The 17,500-nt window shown below is 34.3% G+C and overlaps 3 protein-coding genes across 8 annotated transcripts in view; 1 reads left to right on the top strand and 2 right to left on the bottom strand.

The window, feature by feature from the left end:
- The window catches only part of LOC135204174 (cyclin-dependent kinase-like 4), a 176,463-nt gene extending 174,214 nt beyond the window's left edge, over positions 1-2,249 (bottom strand). For 5 of the 6 annotated variants that reach the window (XM_064234222.1, XM_064234227.1, XM_064234218.1 and 2 more), the window contains exon 1: positions 2,118-2,249. The gene's annotated coding sequence lies outside the window, so the exon portion shown is untranslated. Of the gene's footprint in view, positions 1-2,109 lie in introns of all 6 variants that reach the window. The other variant, XM_064234219.1, reaches the window with a different exon arrangement.
- Positions 2,250-3,804: 1,555 nt separating this feature from the next.
- LOC135204173 (dynein regulatory complex subunit 4-like) lies at positions 3,805-14,232 on the top strand. The gene is made up of 11 exons (XM_064234217.1): positions 3,805-3,938; positions 4,998-5,131; positions 5,301-5,423; positions 6,440-6,557; positions 7,026-7,169; positions 8,122-8,382; positions 8,566-8,733; positions 8,951-9,037; positions 12,439-12,546; positions 13,182-13,283; positions 13,971-14,232. The coding sequence occupies exons 1-11, from the start codon at positions 3,936-3,938 to the stop codon at positions 14,121-14,123; spliced, it is 1,401 nt and encodes a 466-aa protein (XP_064090287.1). The 5' UTR covers positions 3,805-3,935; the 3' UTR covers positions 14,124-14,232.
- Positions 14,233-14,764: 532 nt separating this feature from the next.
- LOC135203963 (partner of Y14 and mago-like) overlaps positions 14,765-17,500 on the bottom strand; it is a gene marked incomplete in the record, with an annotated part of 51,332 nt that continues 48,596 nt past the window's right edge. Inside the window, 1 exon segment of the mRNA XM_064233889.1 lies at positions 14,765-16,190. Within this exon segment, the coding sequence (XP_064089959.1) occupies positions 15,988-16,190 (203 nt within the window).

Genomic DNA, 17,500 nt, shown 5'->3' with positions numbered 1-17,500 from the left:
GACCAAATTTTAAAACACTTTTTCTCATTGTTTAAGATCCGTCTTCAATTACGCATGAATGTTACGTTAATTGAGTGTCAAACATTACTTATAAATAAGGTTTCACAGTAGGTTTTAAAGAAGGATGATCGATATTCTACCCTGAACTGACGTTACCAAACCAACATTAACGAATAATATAGAGCCTGTTTCTACATTCAAGTATAAATTATTAAAGGACCTCTACAGAATCTTTATGGTGTAAAGTTAATGGAAATCTAGAAAGCAACAAACGCTATGATTTTGAAGCTCCGCCCCCTTTCTAGAGTTGCCAAGTGTGGCATTATTGAACACTATATGTCCGAAGAATTAAAAAAACTGTATCTTAACATTCCTTGCCGAGTGTACTAACTATCTAAGAAAGATCCAATGCTTCTATATATGGAAGGGGCGTAGGGATGGATGGAGGGTGGGAGGTAGGGAATTGGTGGTGGGGGTGGGGTGGGTTTCCCGAGAGGGTTAGTTGCCTAAATAGTCTTGTCCTAATGTGATTCGATTTTGGAAATGGAATACTATAAAGTTTAGGCCAGAGGCCAAGCGCTGGGACCTATGAGGTCATTCGGCGCTGAAAACAACATTGAAAAAATCGTTCGGAGAGGGATTAAAGTAAGACAGAAGGAAGAGAAGCAAATGTTTAGGCTTACACGTTTACAAATAATCATGGAAGTCTTGCCTTTGAAGCAACTGTTTAGGGTTACATGTATATGAATAATCATGGAAGTCTTGACTTTAGTTGCAACTGTTTAGGCCTATGTACACATAAATGAATAAGCATGGAAGTCTTGCTTTCGAAGCAACTGCTTATAGGCTTATATGTATATAAATAATCATGGAAGTCTTGACTTAAGATGCAACTGTTTAGGCCTATATGGATACGAATAAGCATGAAAGTCTTGCCTTGGAAGCAACTGTTTAGGCCTACAGAGCACAGATATATGAATAACCATGGAAGTCTTGCTTTCGAAGCAACTGTTTAGGCTTATATGTATATAAATAATCATGGAAGTCTTGCCTTTGAAGCAACTGTTTAGGCCTATATAGATACGAATAATCATGAAAGTCTTGCCTTGGAAGCAACTGTTTAGGCCTACAGAGCACAGATATATGAATAACCATGGAAGTTTTGCCAACGCAGCAACTGTTTAGGCCTATATGGATACAAATAACCACTGAAGTTCTGCCTTCGAAACAAATCATGGAAGTCTTGGACTTAAGATACTGATTTTATTAGGTATATGAATATTAAAGGATACTTTCCATTTGATGCAACTGTACAGAAATACATATAGAAATTTCGTCAACAAGCACTTGCTTACTTGTAGTATATAAACCCCTTCAAAGCAGCAGTTTACACTGTAGAAAAATCCATATTAGTTTAGACTTCAAATCAACACTACATGAACACGAATACTCGTTTTTTCTTTTCTTTTGCACGAACAACTGTCATTGAACACACTGACCTGTGAAGAATGTAAATTACATTTTTTTTATTTCTCTCTCTCTCTCTCTCTCTCTCTCTCTCTCTCCAAAGAAAGCACGGATGGGCTAAATTCACAGTATATTCAATATTTGCCTCATTTAAGAGATATATAGTTGCTTGGACAGCCCTTGGCCTTGGTTTCATTACTAAATGGACAAACAAGAGGGATGACGTTTATATAGAAAAACGATATACGAACTTTAGAAATATCTTACTAAACTGCAATTAATTATGCACGCTGTTTGACCTTTGTCTCAAGCAAAATGTCCATGATACTTAAAATACTAATCGTTAATAAAAGCAGATGTTTAATCGGAGCGAGACTTTTCACCCTAATGGAACCATTATCCGATTGATTAGATTTAAAATAATAAAACCGGTAAAACTAATCACGAAACATTTAATATTGCCAAAACTAAACAAGGGCGAATCACTGGTTGAACGGAGCCGAATGTCTTGCAAAAAATTTATCCGCTAAATTACATGCTTAAGTAAAGTGAGTAGTACACAAAATTCCGTTGATGTGTGCAGTAAATATTGTTCAAATAATTCACAATAACCTGGAAATAAACCTGGTTCGAATAACTCACAGTCATACCTGCCAGTAGAGAGCGATCCGTACATCCACCTCCTTCCACGGCCCAAAAGCCCCGACTGAAGAAGAGAACTAGAAGTGAAGTTGACAAGACCGTGAACTCTCCCTCCTTTCGTCGACTCAGACTTACATTTTTCCAGTGTTTACATTCGGTTGTCGCTAGCAACTTCGAAGAAGTTTTCACTACATTCGATCCTCTGAGTCTTTCTCTCTCTTTCTGTATACTAATAGAAACAAGATAGTGACTCATTAAAGGCTTTCATATCGGCATACACACGAAATATACTACACTTCCTTGCATACTGGGGCAAATTCATGTTGCCGTCTATTGTTATAAATTTCAGTTGAGAGAGGTTTTCATAGGAAATACTCAGCTCGCATGCCTTCTGCTCCTTCAGCACAGGGCACACTTTCAGCCTTATCGTCTAAGCTTATCCTTCGGCAACTCCTACCTGTGTAGGTTTAAGCTCATCTCTAGGTAGCCGTGTCCATAGTCTCAGTAAGTTTGGACTTTGTCCTTAAAAGGCCCTGCCTATGTAAGCTTTGTTCTTTAAGTTTAAACTTTTATCAGTAGACCGTCTTTGTAGAATAAAGATTTTGCTTTAAATCCGCCTGATTGCTTAAGCTCTCCCCATTAGTCTGAAGACAATTCAATACCCTCCCCTTCCCACTGGAATTTTAGACGTTCTCCGTACTTGCCTGTCTATAAATTCTAAGTTATGTCTATAATATCTGCCTCCATAGGCTTAAGAATATTCTTTAGCAGCCTGTCCCTGCAAGTTCTAGGTTGCCTTTATAATCCCAACCTGTGTAAATTTAAGCCGTTTTCTTAATAGTTTGACTCGACTAATATAAGCTTATGCCTTCTTAGCATCTGCTTCTGTAAGTTTGGCCGTTTCCCTTCATAACATGTCTCACTAAATTCAAGCTTATGCTTTTGTAGTCCATGTCTCCGAAAATTAAAGCGTAGGGTTTTATAGTATCTATACCTCTATTTTTTTTATTGACCTATACACCTTTCTTCCCGCTTATGCAAATTTTCCCACCATCTATGCCAGCTTAGTCTTCATCACATTTGCCGCCCTTTTTATATTGATTAAATTCTGTTGATATACTTTAGTGAATCTTCTCATATACTTTCAGTTCTTTTGGTTAAGAGCACCTACCGGATCATTTGCCAAAGCTTGCATTGGCATATGTTACGTATCTGAAAGTTAATTACTTTTATGCAAAAAAATTTCGCGTTTCATCTCGTAATTTTATCGACAAGAGTTTATCCAGGTGCAAAAATTAAATCATACCATGATTAAAACATAAGTGTGAGTATTTTGATTCACTACACTTTTTTTTAAGTTCCTCGTGACATCCAATTCCCACTTCTTTTATGGCATTCTGGCAGACACGATAATTGGAGAATCACTCTTACTTTAATAATATTTTATTTAACGAAGGCATTACCAGAATCTTCTTCAAGTCCGTAGGATTGGCGAGAAAAGACACTCCATCTACTCACTGTAATAACTTTTTATAAAAGTAGATTTAGTTTTGTTAGTTACATCAATTTCATTGCCATGTAAAATGCTTTCGTAAGATTAGTGGACACCAAAGAAAATAAAATAACTAACTACAATGCATGATGGCTAGCCAAATGAGTTTGTTGTACGGGTATTGCTATCGATGTATTATTTCCACATCTGCTACTCCGGTGCCAAGCGGCGTGTCGGTTGCCATGGTAACGCTTACTCCGATGTCAACAATCTGTTGATCTCGAAGTCGGTGCAATTCTGTAGTTGTATTCGTCATAAACCATAATACATAAAGATGGTAATTATGCCTGATTTTAAGCAGTACAGTAGTTTGTTGGGCAATATAAGATAATTTCTCTCCAAACACAGAACAATATGGGCAGTTTTCCCGCATTTTATCTAGTTTTGACCAAATCACACTGTTTTTGCTTCTGTTTCCACTAGTAAATTTAATGATTATGGTGCTAGGACAGTGGAAAACTAATTTTTTGGTGGGGGAATATGATAAACTAGTGATCTGTATTAGTATGAATCGTTAAACATTAACAAAACACGCAAAATGTGCAACAGGAGAAATACTATGTGGTACATGTATGTAATTGTAACAATTAACCAAGAAAACAACCATGAAAATGTGGCCAAAATATTTACATCAATACATTCTAACAACTTCTCACAACTAAACCTAACCTAGGATTCTATGTCCTACCTGGATTGTTGGATCTCCACTTATTCCTTTGACAAATGGCAACTCTTAATTTTAGCCAATAAAAACCTCAGTGGGTTCTGTGTTGTATAACTTGGATTAACCAACTTAATCTATGATGCTGGGATGGAGGGGGGGACTGTTTTATACATACAGATGATTATAAAAGAAACCAGTGCAAAAGATAATATACCCATTTAAAAATTTCCCTAAAGGCAAATGCCATGACAAGCCTTGGCTGCTGGATTTGCAAAAGAAATATTTTTTTTTTAAATACAAATTGAACATTTTTAAATTGTCCTTTATTGTGTCTTCATTTTAATGCTGCAATAGGTCACTAGTAATCATCCTTTTCATTTAAACCTTCCTCAAATAATCAACTGCCGTAGGACAATAAAAATGTTTTCAAATAATAGTAATAATTGGTTAAGCAAGCCTAATACTTTTAGTTTTTAGCCATCCTCTGACAGGTTAGGTAGGGTAAATTAATCTCATGCATGGAATGAATCAGAGACAGGTACTGTTTATGCACCATGTGAAATTAGAGATCATTATATCTACTTAAAGTGTTTGTTGCACTTGGAGAATAGATTTGCCAGTACAGTATTACACATTGTTCAGATGATGTATCTTATGATATTCTTTTTTCAGCCACCAAAGAAAAAAGGTGACAAAGGTAAAGGGAAAGGTGGTAAGAAAGCTGGAAGTGGGAGAGCTCAAGCATTGATTGATGGCATTCCAATCAGCTCTATGAGCAAGGAGCAGTTGGAAGGCCATGTGATCAGGTAGGAGGGTTGGGAAGAAATTTACAAGCGTTCATGAACTGTAGTTATTGTTAGTATTGAACTCATACCTTTTCTGACTTGCAAAATAGATGAAATACATAAGTACTGTAATACACAACAGTAAAATTATTTTAACAGTTCCTCCGTAATCAAGGTAACATATTGACAGGCTTCGAAATGAGCTCGAAAGAGAGAGAGAAGAACGTAACTATGTACAAACAGAACTGGAGCGTGTCCAGAGACTTTGGCAAGTTGCTGCTGAAAGTCTGGAAAATCTTCGCTCAGAATTGAGGTGAGTGTACTGTTCTTTGATGTCTCTTTTTGTATCTAAGTGGTGGCAGTTAGTTCAACTGTGAAAGATCTTTCATGGCAGATAATTCAAATAGAATGACCAAATTGGTCTACTGTACAGTAATTAGCATTCACCTATAACTTTACTTAGTTTTGTAAATTTGAAAGATTTTACATAGAGATGTCCATATTATATTGTACTGTACTGCTTTGGATAAATCATACAGTGGTGATTACGTTATATTAAAATACAGGCAGTCCCCGGGTTCGGCTTACGACGTTCCGAGGTTAAGGCACTTTTCAATTAGTATATTCATCAGAAATTATTTCCAGGGTTACGGCACATGTTCCAGGGTTACGACGACTACAACGCTGATCTGGCAGAAGAAATAGGACACCAAAAATGCAAAATAATCAATATTTGAAGTTTTTTTTGATGAAAAATGCAATAAGAATGCAGTTTACATAGTTTTCAATGCACCCAAAGCATTAAAAGTAAGGTTTTCTTAGGATTTTTGATGATGTTCCGGCTTACGACGATTTTCGGGTTACAACGCGTCTCAAGAACGGAACCCCCGTCGTAACCCGGGGACTGCCTGTACTATAATGCAGATAATTTCTAAATACTCAACAGTATGTATTTTCAATTTATGTAAATTTTTATGGTATATATCTAATTATTGTAATATAACATTGGAGAAGTTTGAGCTTCTGTATCATTATTTAGTTCCCTTGGTCTAAATAAATTATACTTAATACTGATAGGGGTTACGGCAGTCTGTCTATAATATACTGTCACAACAGTGAATAACTACAACCTTTTGTGTTGCATTATTTCAAATCATATGTTGAAGAAAATTTCATAATGTTTTTGTACTTTTGCAATTGTTCTTTCCTGTATGGACCTTAACCTAACCAGTTTACTAAGCATGAGTTGACATTTGTTTAAATTGAAAGTTTGATTAGCATTAGATTTTAGTTCTCATTTCAGCTGTATACCACTGAATCTCATTACAGGCACAAAGATGTAGAAATTGCAGATGCAGAAGAGAAACACCAACAAGAAATAAATGTGTATCAGCAGAAGATGAAACACCTTATGTTCACTCATGAAAATACGCTTACACAGTTACAGGTAATGTACATTAAATGCTTAAAGGGAAAACAAAAAATTGTTATTCTCCATCTGTAAACAGCATATGCTATATACTATCATGAATATCATGAAAATACACTTACATAGTTACAGGTAATGAACATTACATACTTTCTTAAGCGTAAACAAGAAAATTGTCAGGGTATTCGGTGCTAATTTATTGTTAAGATTTGTTTTGTTCTTCAAAAATAACTAACCATATTTACTTGGGTGAAGATCTTCAGCTTTATTTCATAAATAGTTTAATCATCTGCATTTGTTTATAATAATTTGGTATGTGTGAGTTTTCCAGTCCAGCACTGCAGAGACTGCCTTTTCCACAATTATATTTTAATATTTTCTCATATATTAATCAACAAAGTGTTTTCACTTTGCTTATGATTTTGTCTAAAAGTTCTGGAATGTAATTAAGGTACTAAGCTTCTGAAAAAATGTTTTTCCCTGCAGGTTGAAAGTGAGCAGGCATTACTGAATCTACATCAAGACTCTGTAACAGAGGAGAACCGTATTGCACAGGAAAGAGAAGATCTGAGAACTCAGTTGAGGGAAACTGAAAACAACTACTTAGCAATCATAGCTAATATGAAAGTGGTGAGCATTTTTATAGTACACTGTAGTACAGTAACGTAATATAGTATGACCACTCTTAATTTTATTTTATACTTTACTTTAAGGAAAGATTTTTCTCATTAAACAGAAAAACACACAGGAAGTTGTATTTCATAGTCTTTTTAATGGCAGTTAATTATATTATCAGAAAACAAAAACAATATAAAATTTATCTCATAAACTTTTGGAAATTACATCAAAGTTAATTGGTGACTTGCCCAAAAAATAAAAAAATAAATGTTTTAATAATACAAACTTGCTCTACTAGTAATTACACCTGGTCAGAGGTGGTGGACTGGTTTGAATATACAGTTTTAATTAGTAAAACTGTAGTTGAACAAGATGATAGAGACCCCAGATGGAGGAAATCCCCCCACCTAACGTACTGAGAAAACTCAGTGTGTTCCTGCCAATAGCCGTTAGGTATGTGCCAGTTGAAATGGGCGAGAGGAACACAAAACAAATGCTCTGTATATTTAGTGGTAACAATTAGGGACTTGCAAGAATTTGTATTTGTGCAGTTGACCATTACATTTACCACTTCAAAACTAAAGTAAATAAGGTCACTGACACTTTAACTCCTAAGTTTCCATGTGCATGCGGTCTGGCGATCATTAACATGTTGGTATGTATTACTTGAATCTACTCAACATCTGTGGTCTATCCTTGGATTATGTGTTACACAATATTTAGTAGAATGCGTCAGGCAGGATTTCATTTTGTAGTGGTAAAGTTAGTGCCATAACATAAAAGAAGAAATGACAACAAAATAGCCACCTCGTGACTAAGGTTCCATGTTTGATAGGTAACTGGTTGCTTGCTTCAAGGGGCTGAAAGATGAATTCAAGCTACTGGACATCTTTCAGCTACTGGAGAAATGATGGTAATGGTGGGAAGAAAAGAGTAACATGCATCCTTTCTTTCATCTCTTCAGGAAAATAGCAAAGCCCTAGATGCTCTACGCTGTGAATTTGAATCTGAGGCTGCTGCGATGGAAGCTAAATCAGTGAAGAGACTTAAAGCCCTTCAAAACCAGCTTGAACTGAAGAGAAAAACGGAACTTGTTGCTCAAGAAGAGAAGAAGAACAAGTTTTTGTCTACCATTATGGCTAATAATGAAAAGACATTCACAGAAATGAAGAAATATTATTCAGATATAACAGCTACTAATTTAAAACTCATCACAGAGCTCAAGGTTTGTACAGATATAGCACACATCATATTTGGTATACTTTCCTTCATGAAGTTTTTTTGATACACAGTATGTTTGATTTACTTATTTTTCATAGATTTTAACAGTCATACCTATTGATAAATATTTAACACACTCTATGACTCAACCTTCTAGACTAAAAGAATGGAATTTTGTTATAAACAGGCTGAATTAGCAGAACAAAAGGAAAAAGAACATAAATTAGAACAAGAAATGGGAGCTGCCATTACTAGTCGTTCTCGTCTAGAAAATGAAGTTGGGTCTCTTCGTAAGAAATTAGCAGACACTCAGCGTTCAGTTCAGCGTTCCCAGAGGGATAAAGAAAGCTATCTTGTAAGTTTTTGCATTTCTAGAATTAGACATATCACTTTGCAACATATCTCTACATGATACACTTTGTTTATGAAACTGTTTTGCAACAAGAACTAATGATAGCTCATCTACAAACCTTTGCTATAAAGTAGTTCTATAGTGTGCGTATAGTAAAACTCATGCCAGTTCAGTATTGCAACAGGCTGGAAGAATTTTATTTCTAATTTAAATTTTACAGACTAGCCAAGCTCAAGTAAAAGTCCTTAAAAGTGAGAAGGACGCTCTTCAGTGGGAGTTAGAGGTTTTACGACAGAAAGCTGAGGCAGTAAGTAGGATAGATCCTTAATTAAAAAAGGCATGGAGATCAAAGATTACCAATGTACTATATAGTTATAAGCAGTAGTTATTCAAGCATGGTAACCCCTCAATCATTTGCATTTATACATCCAGGAGGCACAAAACATCATGTGTGGAAAAAAGAATATTGACTAGGCTATGCTACCTCTAGGCTACTTGAAAATCTTATCATAACCTTGTCTATGTTATGATAATATACACCAACTTAAAAAATTGTATAGAATCCAAAGAAATAAGACTTAATCATGCCTTTTTATAATAGGTGGATAATAAACACCAAACCATCAAAAAATATAGCAAACAAAGCAGGTCATTCAAGACAGCCTACCCTACCAACACTAGTCAGGATCGGGTAACTTGTACTGTCATCAAACACATTTTCTGTGACTCCTAATTTCTATTTACAGAACTGTTTATATCATATATGCAGTACTGTAGTGTACAATTTCCCCTACAATATTGACTGGAAAGCAATGCTCACAAAGTATTACAGCAGTACATTTAGTAAAATGATTGTACCATACATTCTCTCTCACTCTCATACATCTTTCCTTACAGTATCTTGAACAGGAATTTTAACAAAGTTTCAAATTGAACATTCTGGCTTACTTACCTGTAGGCAACATCCCATGTTGCTAGTGCTGCACAGTTCAATCTTAGCCCTTCACACATATTTGCATCTATGCAACCTTTGTATATTTGTCATTTAGTGCAGTTTGGTAGTAGGTCCTCGACTTACAGTGGGGGATCCGTTCCAGCACCAAGCTATAAGTGGATTTCCACCATAAGACAAGTTGATTTCCACCATAAGACAAGTGCTTCGTCGTTATCGGTGCTTTAACGGCACAGTAACCCGATGTTGCATCAAGTTATAGCGCTGTAAGTACTGTTAACTTGTTCCCTATTCTTGCTGTTAGTGCTGCCAACATCAAGTTATGGCACTGTAAAACACCACTATATTTTCAGTGCCTTAACATCGAATCCGCCATAAGTCGGTGACACACTGTCAGACTGAGAGGGGAGCAATAAAGGATACTAATGTAGGTATAAGTGTGAAAAATTGAAGGATTACCTCAGTACTGTATAAGTATAAGTAATCCATCATTCTCTCTCCTAATGCATTTAACTTGCACCCTTGCCTTAAGTCTAGGTCTGCATGTATAGAATGTACCTTGATTGCATTGCTTCTTCTATACCTTTGTAAATGTTGTATTATGTATTGCTATTTATCTGTCTTTCCCTTTCCATCTGCGACTGTCCTTATGTTGTACATTTATCATGAAGTTTAGCTGATGTTTGAACCGAGTAGTATTAGCAAGTAAAGAGCTTGAATATAGAACAGAATAGAAAGCTATTATAAAAAAATTTACATTGGCACAACTAACTCGATGCAGGGATTCCTCCCCTTCCATTGGTAGCCAACTACCAATATCCACCTTGTTTTCAGTTAAAACAGCCGGCTGCAACTTGCGCTGAAAGTAAATCCCCCTAAGTAAATACCAAAGGTTTGTAGGTAAGGAAAAATACAATTATTTAAAAATGTGTCATTTTTTCACAGGTTAATTAAGATTTGTGTGGATATGAAAGAATGTGAGTATTACAGGTTTTACTGGTAGATGTAATTTCAATATCTCAAGTGTTTCTATTGTATTAAATGTTCTGAAATTGCTTTTCAACTAAAAAATTTGCCTGCTAAATTTGATAATTTGGCATATAATCCTTGAATGAGATACAGCACTAACATTGCTTCCATAAATAAATTCAGTTGGGAAATGAAGGCAAATCAACCCCGTTGATCCCATAACATTATATGCAACTATATTTCTTTTTCCAAATTGCCTTTACAATACATATTAAGTGATACCTCAACCTACGAGTTTAATTCGTTCCATGGCCGAGCTCGTAGCTCATTTTGTTTGCACATCAAATCAATTTTCCGCATTGAAAATGCTTAAAATGCCCTTAATCCATTCCAACCCTCAAAATGCCACCCCATATGTTCATGTTTCATGTTATTATATAAGGAAAATACATTTCTAAATAACAAATATTGTATTAAAGCATAATAGAGAGTATGTAAAGATATAATAAGGTTTTATACAGTGTACAGGTAGTGTTCAAGTTATGATAGTTCGTCTTACAATAATCTGATTTTGTGACAGAGACCAAATTACAATGGCCTAACTTTATCTGATCTTTCTAGTTAAATAAGTTAAAAAACAGCAAAAGAAAATGATGAAAGTATTGTTTTAATGTTATACTCATTGCATAAATGTGTACAGCAATGAACAGCCGAATGAGAAACAACTTTTTTTGCTAAGTACGACCAAATTGCATAACAACAACATCCGTTTGGCTTGTATTTCAACCATCGTACAATAGTAAACAATTACTGTAGTTATGTTATAAATGATATTATGTAGAATAGGACTGAAATATTTCTATGTAATAACTTTATTTGCTATTGATAAAAGATCAACAAGGAAATACATATACTGTTAAATTTAAACCAAATTGTAGCTGAAGATGAGAAAACTGTTCAAGCTGCTAATGACTATTATCGGGCATCGGAAACAAGGATAAAACTCCCGTAAACTTATGCCATCAAATACAATCGTAGATAAAATTGAGAACAAATAATTTTAATCAAAACTACTGGGCTTGAAAGAACACATTTTACTGTTGTTTTCATGCTGATAAAAGATAAATAACGTAAAGTTTTTATTACAATAAAATAAAGTGAAAATAGTGAATGGAATGACTATTTTTTTTCTCAATAAACATACCCCCAACGTAATCTGTTAACGAAAAAATAATTTAGTTCACAATCACGACAAGACGTATTCAAGTTATATTTAGACTTAAAAACATGTTGTATAACGAAAAATGACCGTGTCTCATATAAGTCAAGTATCTAGATACTTATTTATGCTAACTAGAAGCAAGGAAATTCGCTCAGAATTGAGCTAAATATGGCAGAACAAAACTCGTGTTAGTAGTATCTTATATTACAATAGTAATATGAAAATACATACAATATTATTGGATACAGTGAAGTAATGTAGTATTACTTTTTAAAAGATTCATGGAAAATATGCATACTTACTTTTCCTTCTTTGCTTACCTTAATTTTTGTCACTACACCATCAACATAGCAGCGATATCTGAAGCTTTTACCTCAATTTTTTGCTCATGTAACAAAGCAAAAAATCCACCGAGTGACAACTCGTATATTGGAAAACTTGTATATTAATTCACTCATAGGTCAAGGTACTACTGTACTTGTATGTTTTGTTAAACATATTAAAACTTTAAGATAATTTTTCTCAGCTGTTTTGTAACTTTTATGAGATTCTGCACATTTTTCAGATTGAGCAAGAGAGGAAAGAGTTATATGATCATTTTGTTGGAGTAGTTGGAGAAGTACAACAGCGAAGTGAATTACGTAACGTTGTCTTGGAGAAAAGGCTTAATCAGGTAATGCCATAATAGTCAAATTCTTTTAGAAACTACTGTAAAATATCAACAGGCTTTCAGAAGGAAAAGATGCAAGTTTAGTTCCTTAATTTGAAATTTCTTGTCAAATTATGTGGCACAATCTTTGAATGCAATTTTACCAATTTTTCTTATCTGTCCTCCAATGTTTTCAAAGCAGCCTTATCCAATCTAATTTTCCCACAAGTGCATCTGTTTTTTGTGCACGCAGTTGTACTGCTGTATTTCTTTTCCATTTTTTCTGTATCAGGTATACATATATTCTGATCAGTTCATCATTGGCAGGTTGTAACCAGATCACATATTAATCCTGAAACCATTAACCCACTCTCTCCACTTTATTTATCCATTTTTCTTTGAATACTTGTCAATCTTTCTTCATCCACTAAGATATCCTAAATATTAACTTTTCTGACTATTGTTTTCTTATCAGTATGCAATGTTGAACTTAAAAGTCATTATTTGTTATCTAGACTGAAATTGTCTAGTTTACTTCTCACATTTCACTTTTATTATGTAGACTAAATCTTTATGGAAATCATCAGTTGGCAGGAACAGAATTCTACAAATAAGACATTTATTGTTTTCCTCTTTTCATTTCATAAAATTCTTTGTAGGTGTCTGAGCATCTGGAAAAGAAAGAAGCAGTTCTCTCTGAAGTTTTGTCAGCGGCCAACTTAGATCCAGCTTCATTTAGCCATGTCAGCCATCAGTTAGAGGTAAGAGATATATTTTGCAATACTTACTTCACACACCAGCAAATTACATTGCATTTGATACAGAAGTGTTAAAAGTAGCATAAGAGCAAAAGTCCCTCCTGAAACTTCATCAGATACCTTGTGTCTTCTTTGATCAAAATCATATTTATTAGTCTCCATAATGACTTGCTATTGATATCACTTCTGTTCAGTAGTATTTGAACTTTCTTATAAAATAGCAGTTACATACAGCAGTCTAATTGTTGTTTATTAGAGAATCCTCTAGTATCTAGAAAGTGAAAAAGTTATGGAATTTCATTTGTAATTTCTACTCTGTTTCTGTCTAATCGAATATGGCTGATGCACCCAGGTCAGGTTATTCAGCTTGAAAGATTGCTAATTAATTTTTTGAACTATTTCTGAAGAAAAAATGTTACAATATGTTTAAATTCTACACAAATTTTTTAAAATAAACTATTTTTAGTAATAAAACAGTTAGCTTTCTTTTACAACAATATGTTTAAATTATACAGAAATTTTAAAAAATAAACTATTTTTAGTAATAAAACAAATTTAGCTTTCTTTTACAACCATGTGCAGCATACAGTAAATATTTAATGATGCACTATCCAAGAAGTTTATGTTGGCAAAAGTTATATTAGCTGTATGTCATTTTCAGTGGATAGTAACATAAACTTCTTTTTACAGACAATAGTTGACGAAAAGAACAAACTCATAGCAGGACTTCGTGAAGAAGTTGCAACACTACGACGCATGTATACAGACCTTATGGATAAGTACCAGACATCCTTTGAGACCAAGAAAAAGACTGGACCAAAGTTACCTCATATATCCATATAGGATAGTTACCTCAGCTGCAGAAGATCCTGTTGAGATTTCCTTGCAGGACCTTTTTATATATGTAATGTTATTGATCATGCGAAATGCAAGTGTGTTTTCTTTTGATGGACCTGTTGGTTTTTATTTACCCAACTGAATTTTAATTTTTATCCAACATCACAGCTACTGAATTATAATTAGTATTGTAATTGTATAAAAGTTACCAACATCAGTAATAACTATGCAGAGTACATGGCCTGCAGTTATAGTATTTAGAAATTATACTGAATATATTCCTTTATATTTGTGCCAAATATTTTTTTAATTTCATTTTTTTTTTAAACTTCATGGTCTCAATGTCAGTTAAATTATAATGATGAAAAATATTGCTAATTTGGTTTGCACAATAACTCAGCACAATGTATTAATCGCAGGCCACACTGTCATGAATTTCATAACTTAGCCTTAAATTCAAGTATCATACTAGGATGCTATAATATACTATATTAACTCCTTAAGGCTTCTGAGTAAGCAAATTCCTTGCTCTGAAAAATGAAAATCCTTCAAACCACAGACCTGTGAGACAACTAATGTGTGATTGTCATACAGCTTTAAAGTAACTCATAAGATAAATCACAGGAGGACTAAAGGAAACAAGCAGATGTGACGATATACTGATTTTTAAGGAAACCATGTCTGAAAAACAATCCCTATTGCCCTATTGCTGTAGAAAATGGTAATATAGCTGCTGTGTTTTGAATGGAAAAATATAACTGGCTTTTCACTAATATGATTTAGTTGCAAATTATACGAGTCATTATTTTTCTGATCAATAAAAGAAATGCTTCTTAAATGGGGAAACACTCTCATGCTTTGGAAAGAAAAAAAAAATTTAATACAATCATTTTAATGATAAAATTTTTATCAACACACAAATTTGATAGTCTTATCAAAACATGTAGGTTTCTTTATATTTTAATGATAACAATGTAAATGAGAATCCAGTCTCATAACTAAAACATTTGAAGGTGAAAAGGCAGATAATTGTACCCAGTATCATAGTAATTTGACTTCCACACATTTGACTGAAAAAAGAATTTAACTATATTCTCATCTTCTATGTAACCCCCTCTTACCTGTCATTCACTCACACATAAGACTTTTAAAAGACAAAAATATTTAAAGCTGAAAGTAATATTATCAACATCCTACATTTGAACTGCAATCACAGTAAAATCCTGTTATAATACAGTATATATCATTCAAAACCTTAAAAAGATTTGTATATAAAAATGGTTATCTAGAAACTAAAAGAGAAAACTTATCTCTTTACCAATTACCGTATTTTACAACATCGAAGACTATAACAGGATTCCACTGGTGTGTTTTTATGGTAATGCATATACAATGGACTGCAGATTACAAATATCTCGAATTTTTTCTATAAAATAGTTCATAGTTAAGAAGTTCATTCACATTTTGTACCAAAAAGCAAAGTAAAAAAGGATGCTCGAATATATATTCTGGCCAATAATGCGCTCTCTTACACAACCATTTCGTACACAGTAAACAACTTAGTCATCTCATTTCATTATGCATAATTACATTAAAAAAAAGAAAAGTCCAAACTCATTGGATTTTATGTTCTTTATAAATGTAATCTCATTGCACAAATTTTCACCACAAACTTGTAGTGTACAACTTTTAAAATTTCCTACTATAAAAATTTCTTCACCTAATAGTGGACTTGAACATTTCCCTTCTCTTGTCAAAAGTAAATAATTTTATTTCAATTCTTGAATGTTATGGTGCATTTGGCATGTACTTTCAACATACACAATGAGGCTACCTTAAAACAGGACTGAGTCAAAACTGACTGCATTCACTAATTGCTTTCACCTACTTCCTTTTCTAACTCTTTGATGAGTTTTAAGACCTCGCCTTTCTTCTTGACCTTTAATAGCTGATCTTCGTCTGGTTTCTTAAGTTCCCCAGAGTTAATCTGCTTCTCTAACTTCTCTATATCCCTTAGCTTTTTCCTAAGATTTCGTAATCGCTTCACTGGATCTGTAGGTGCAGCCTGCTGATCTACAATCCAAGGATGAAGAATATATGATAAATATTGGTGTTCCTTGACTACAAACCTCTTATTTTACTTTTAACACATGGAAAGGAACAAGTAGTAGTGCAGCAATACATCAAAAGGTGAAAAAACTTCATCAGGTAAGCCTTATCTCAACACACCATGCTCCTTCCTTATTACCCTGTATAATGAAACAGTTACTAAGTACCAATTGTATATGATTAGAGCTGGGTACTCACCATAAAATGAGGTATAATTTATGAGCTTTTTTACAGAGAACTTAACCTATTGCATTTATTGTTTATCTTTTCAAAGATTATACAGTGTGAGCTACAATGCTACCTTAAATTACAATCAGAGTTTCTTGGCACCTTCTATAACAATCAACACCCATTTAAGCAAATGATTATTTTCTTTCCAAGAACTGAGGCTTGGTCCTTAACCAAAACAGATTTATAAACTCACTGAGTCTTGGCCTTTAAGAAGCCTAAAGACACTCACAAAGTACACAAGGCATTATTCTTGCATTTCCACAAAAAACCTGATGAGACTATCCAGTTGGAGCTCCATAAGTTGGCAATTTACTCCAGTAACATTCATAGGTTTGTCACCTCCCAAAGGTTTGTATTTTCTTTTTTGGAAGTGTTTGTGTCCCCAGTGTGTTCTGATTCATATGTGTCTGACAAGTTTTACCATAATAGTTCTATACCGACACCTTTTATTTAGGTGAGCGAGTCAGAGACTTCTGACATGTCCAATTTAGCAGTTCTCTGGTATCATAGCAATATTTTACTAGAAATAGTGCTAAAGAGGACACATTTCACGGAGCGACACGGCTTCCTCGCCCAGAAATAGATTTTTCCTACGTCAAAATCCCTTTTTTACAACTCTCAAGCTCACTTCACCCAAATTATGATTCATAAACTTGGTAAATATATATGTAATTGAGACTTCCCTAAGTCTCTTTTCTCCATAAATCATCAGTCTTCTTGGAGATGCGTGTTTGTTTGTTTGTATGGTGTTTTTACGTTCCATGGAACCAGTGGTTATTCAGCAACAGGACCAACGGCTTTACGTGACTTCTGAACTACGTCGAGAGTGAACTTCTACCACCGGAAATACACATCTCTGACCCCTCAGTGGAATAACCGAGAATCGAACTTGCGGCCACCGAGGTGACAGGCAAAGACCATACCAACCACGCCACTGAGGCTCTTGGAGATGCTTGTGTAACCCTGAATGCAAAATAATTGTGGTAATGGTGTACGCTACACCTGCCTACTAGGACCAAGACCACATGAACATCGAATCATCC

Source organism: Macrobrachium nipponense, chromosome 44 (assembly GCF_015104395.2).
Source record: "Macrobrachium nipponense isolate FS-2020 chromosome 44, ASM1510439v2, whole genome shotgun sequence".
Taxonomy (NCBI): Eukaryota; Metazoa; Arthropoda; class Malacostraca; order Decapoda; family Palaemonidae; genus Macrobrachium; species Macrobrachium nipponense.
This window is presented reverse-complemented; position numbering and strand designations above follow the sequence as displayed.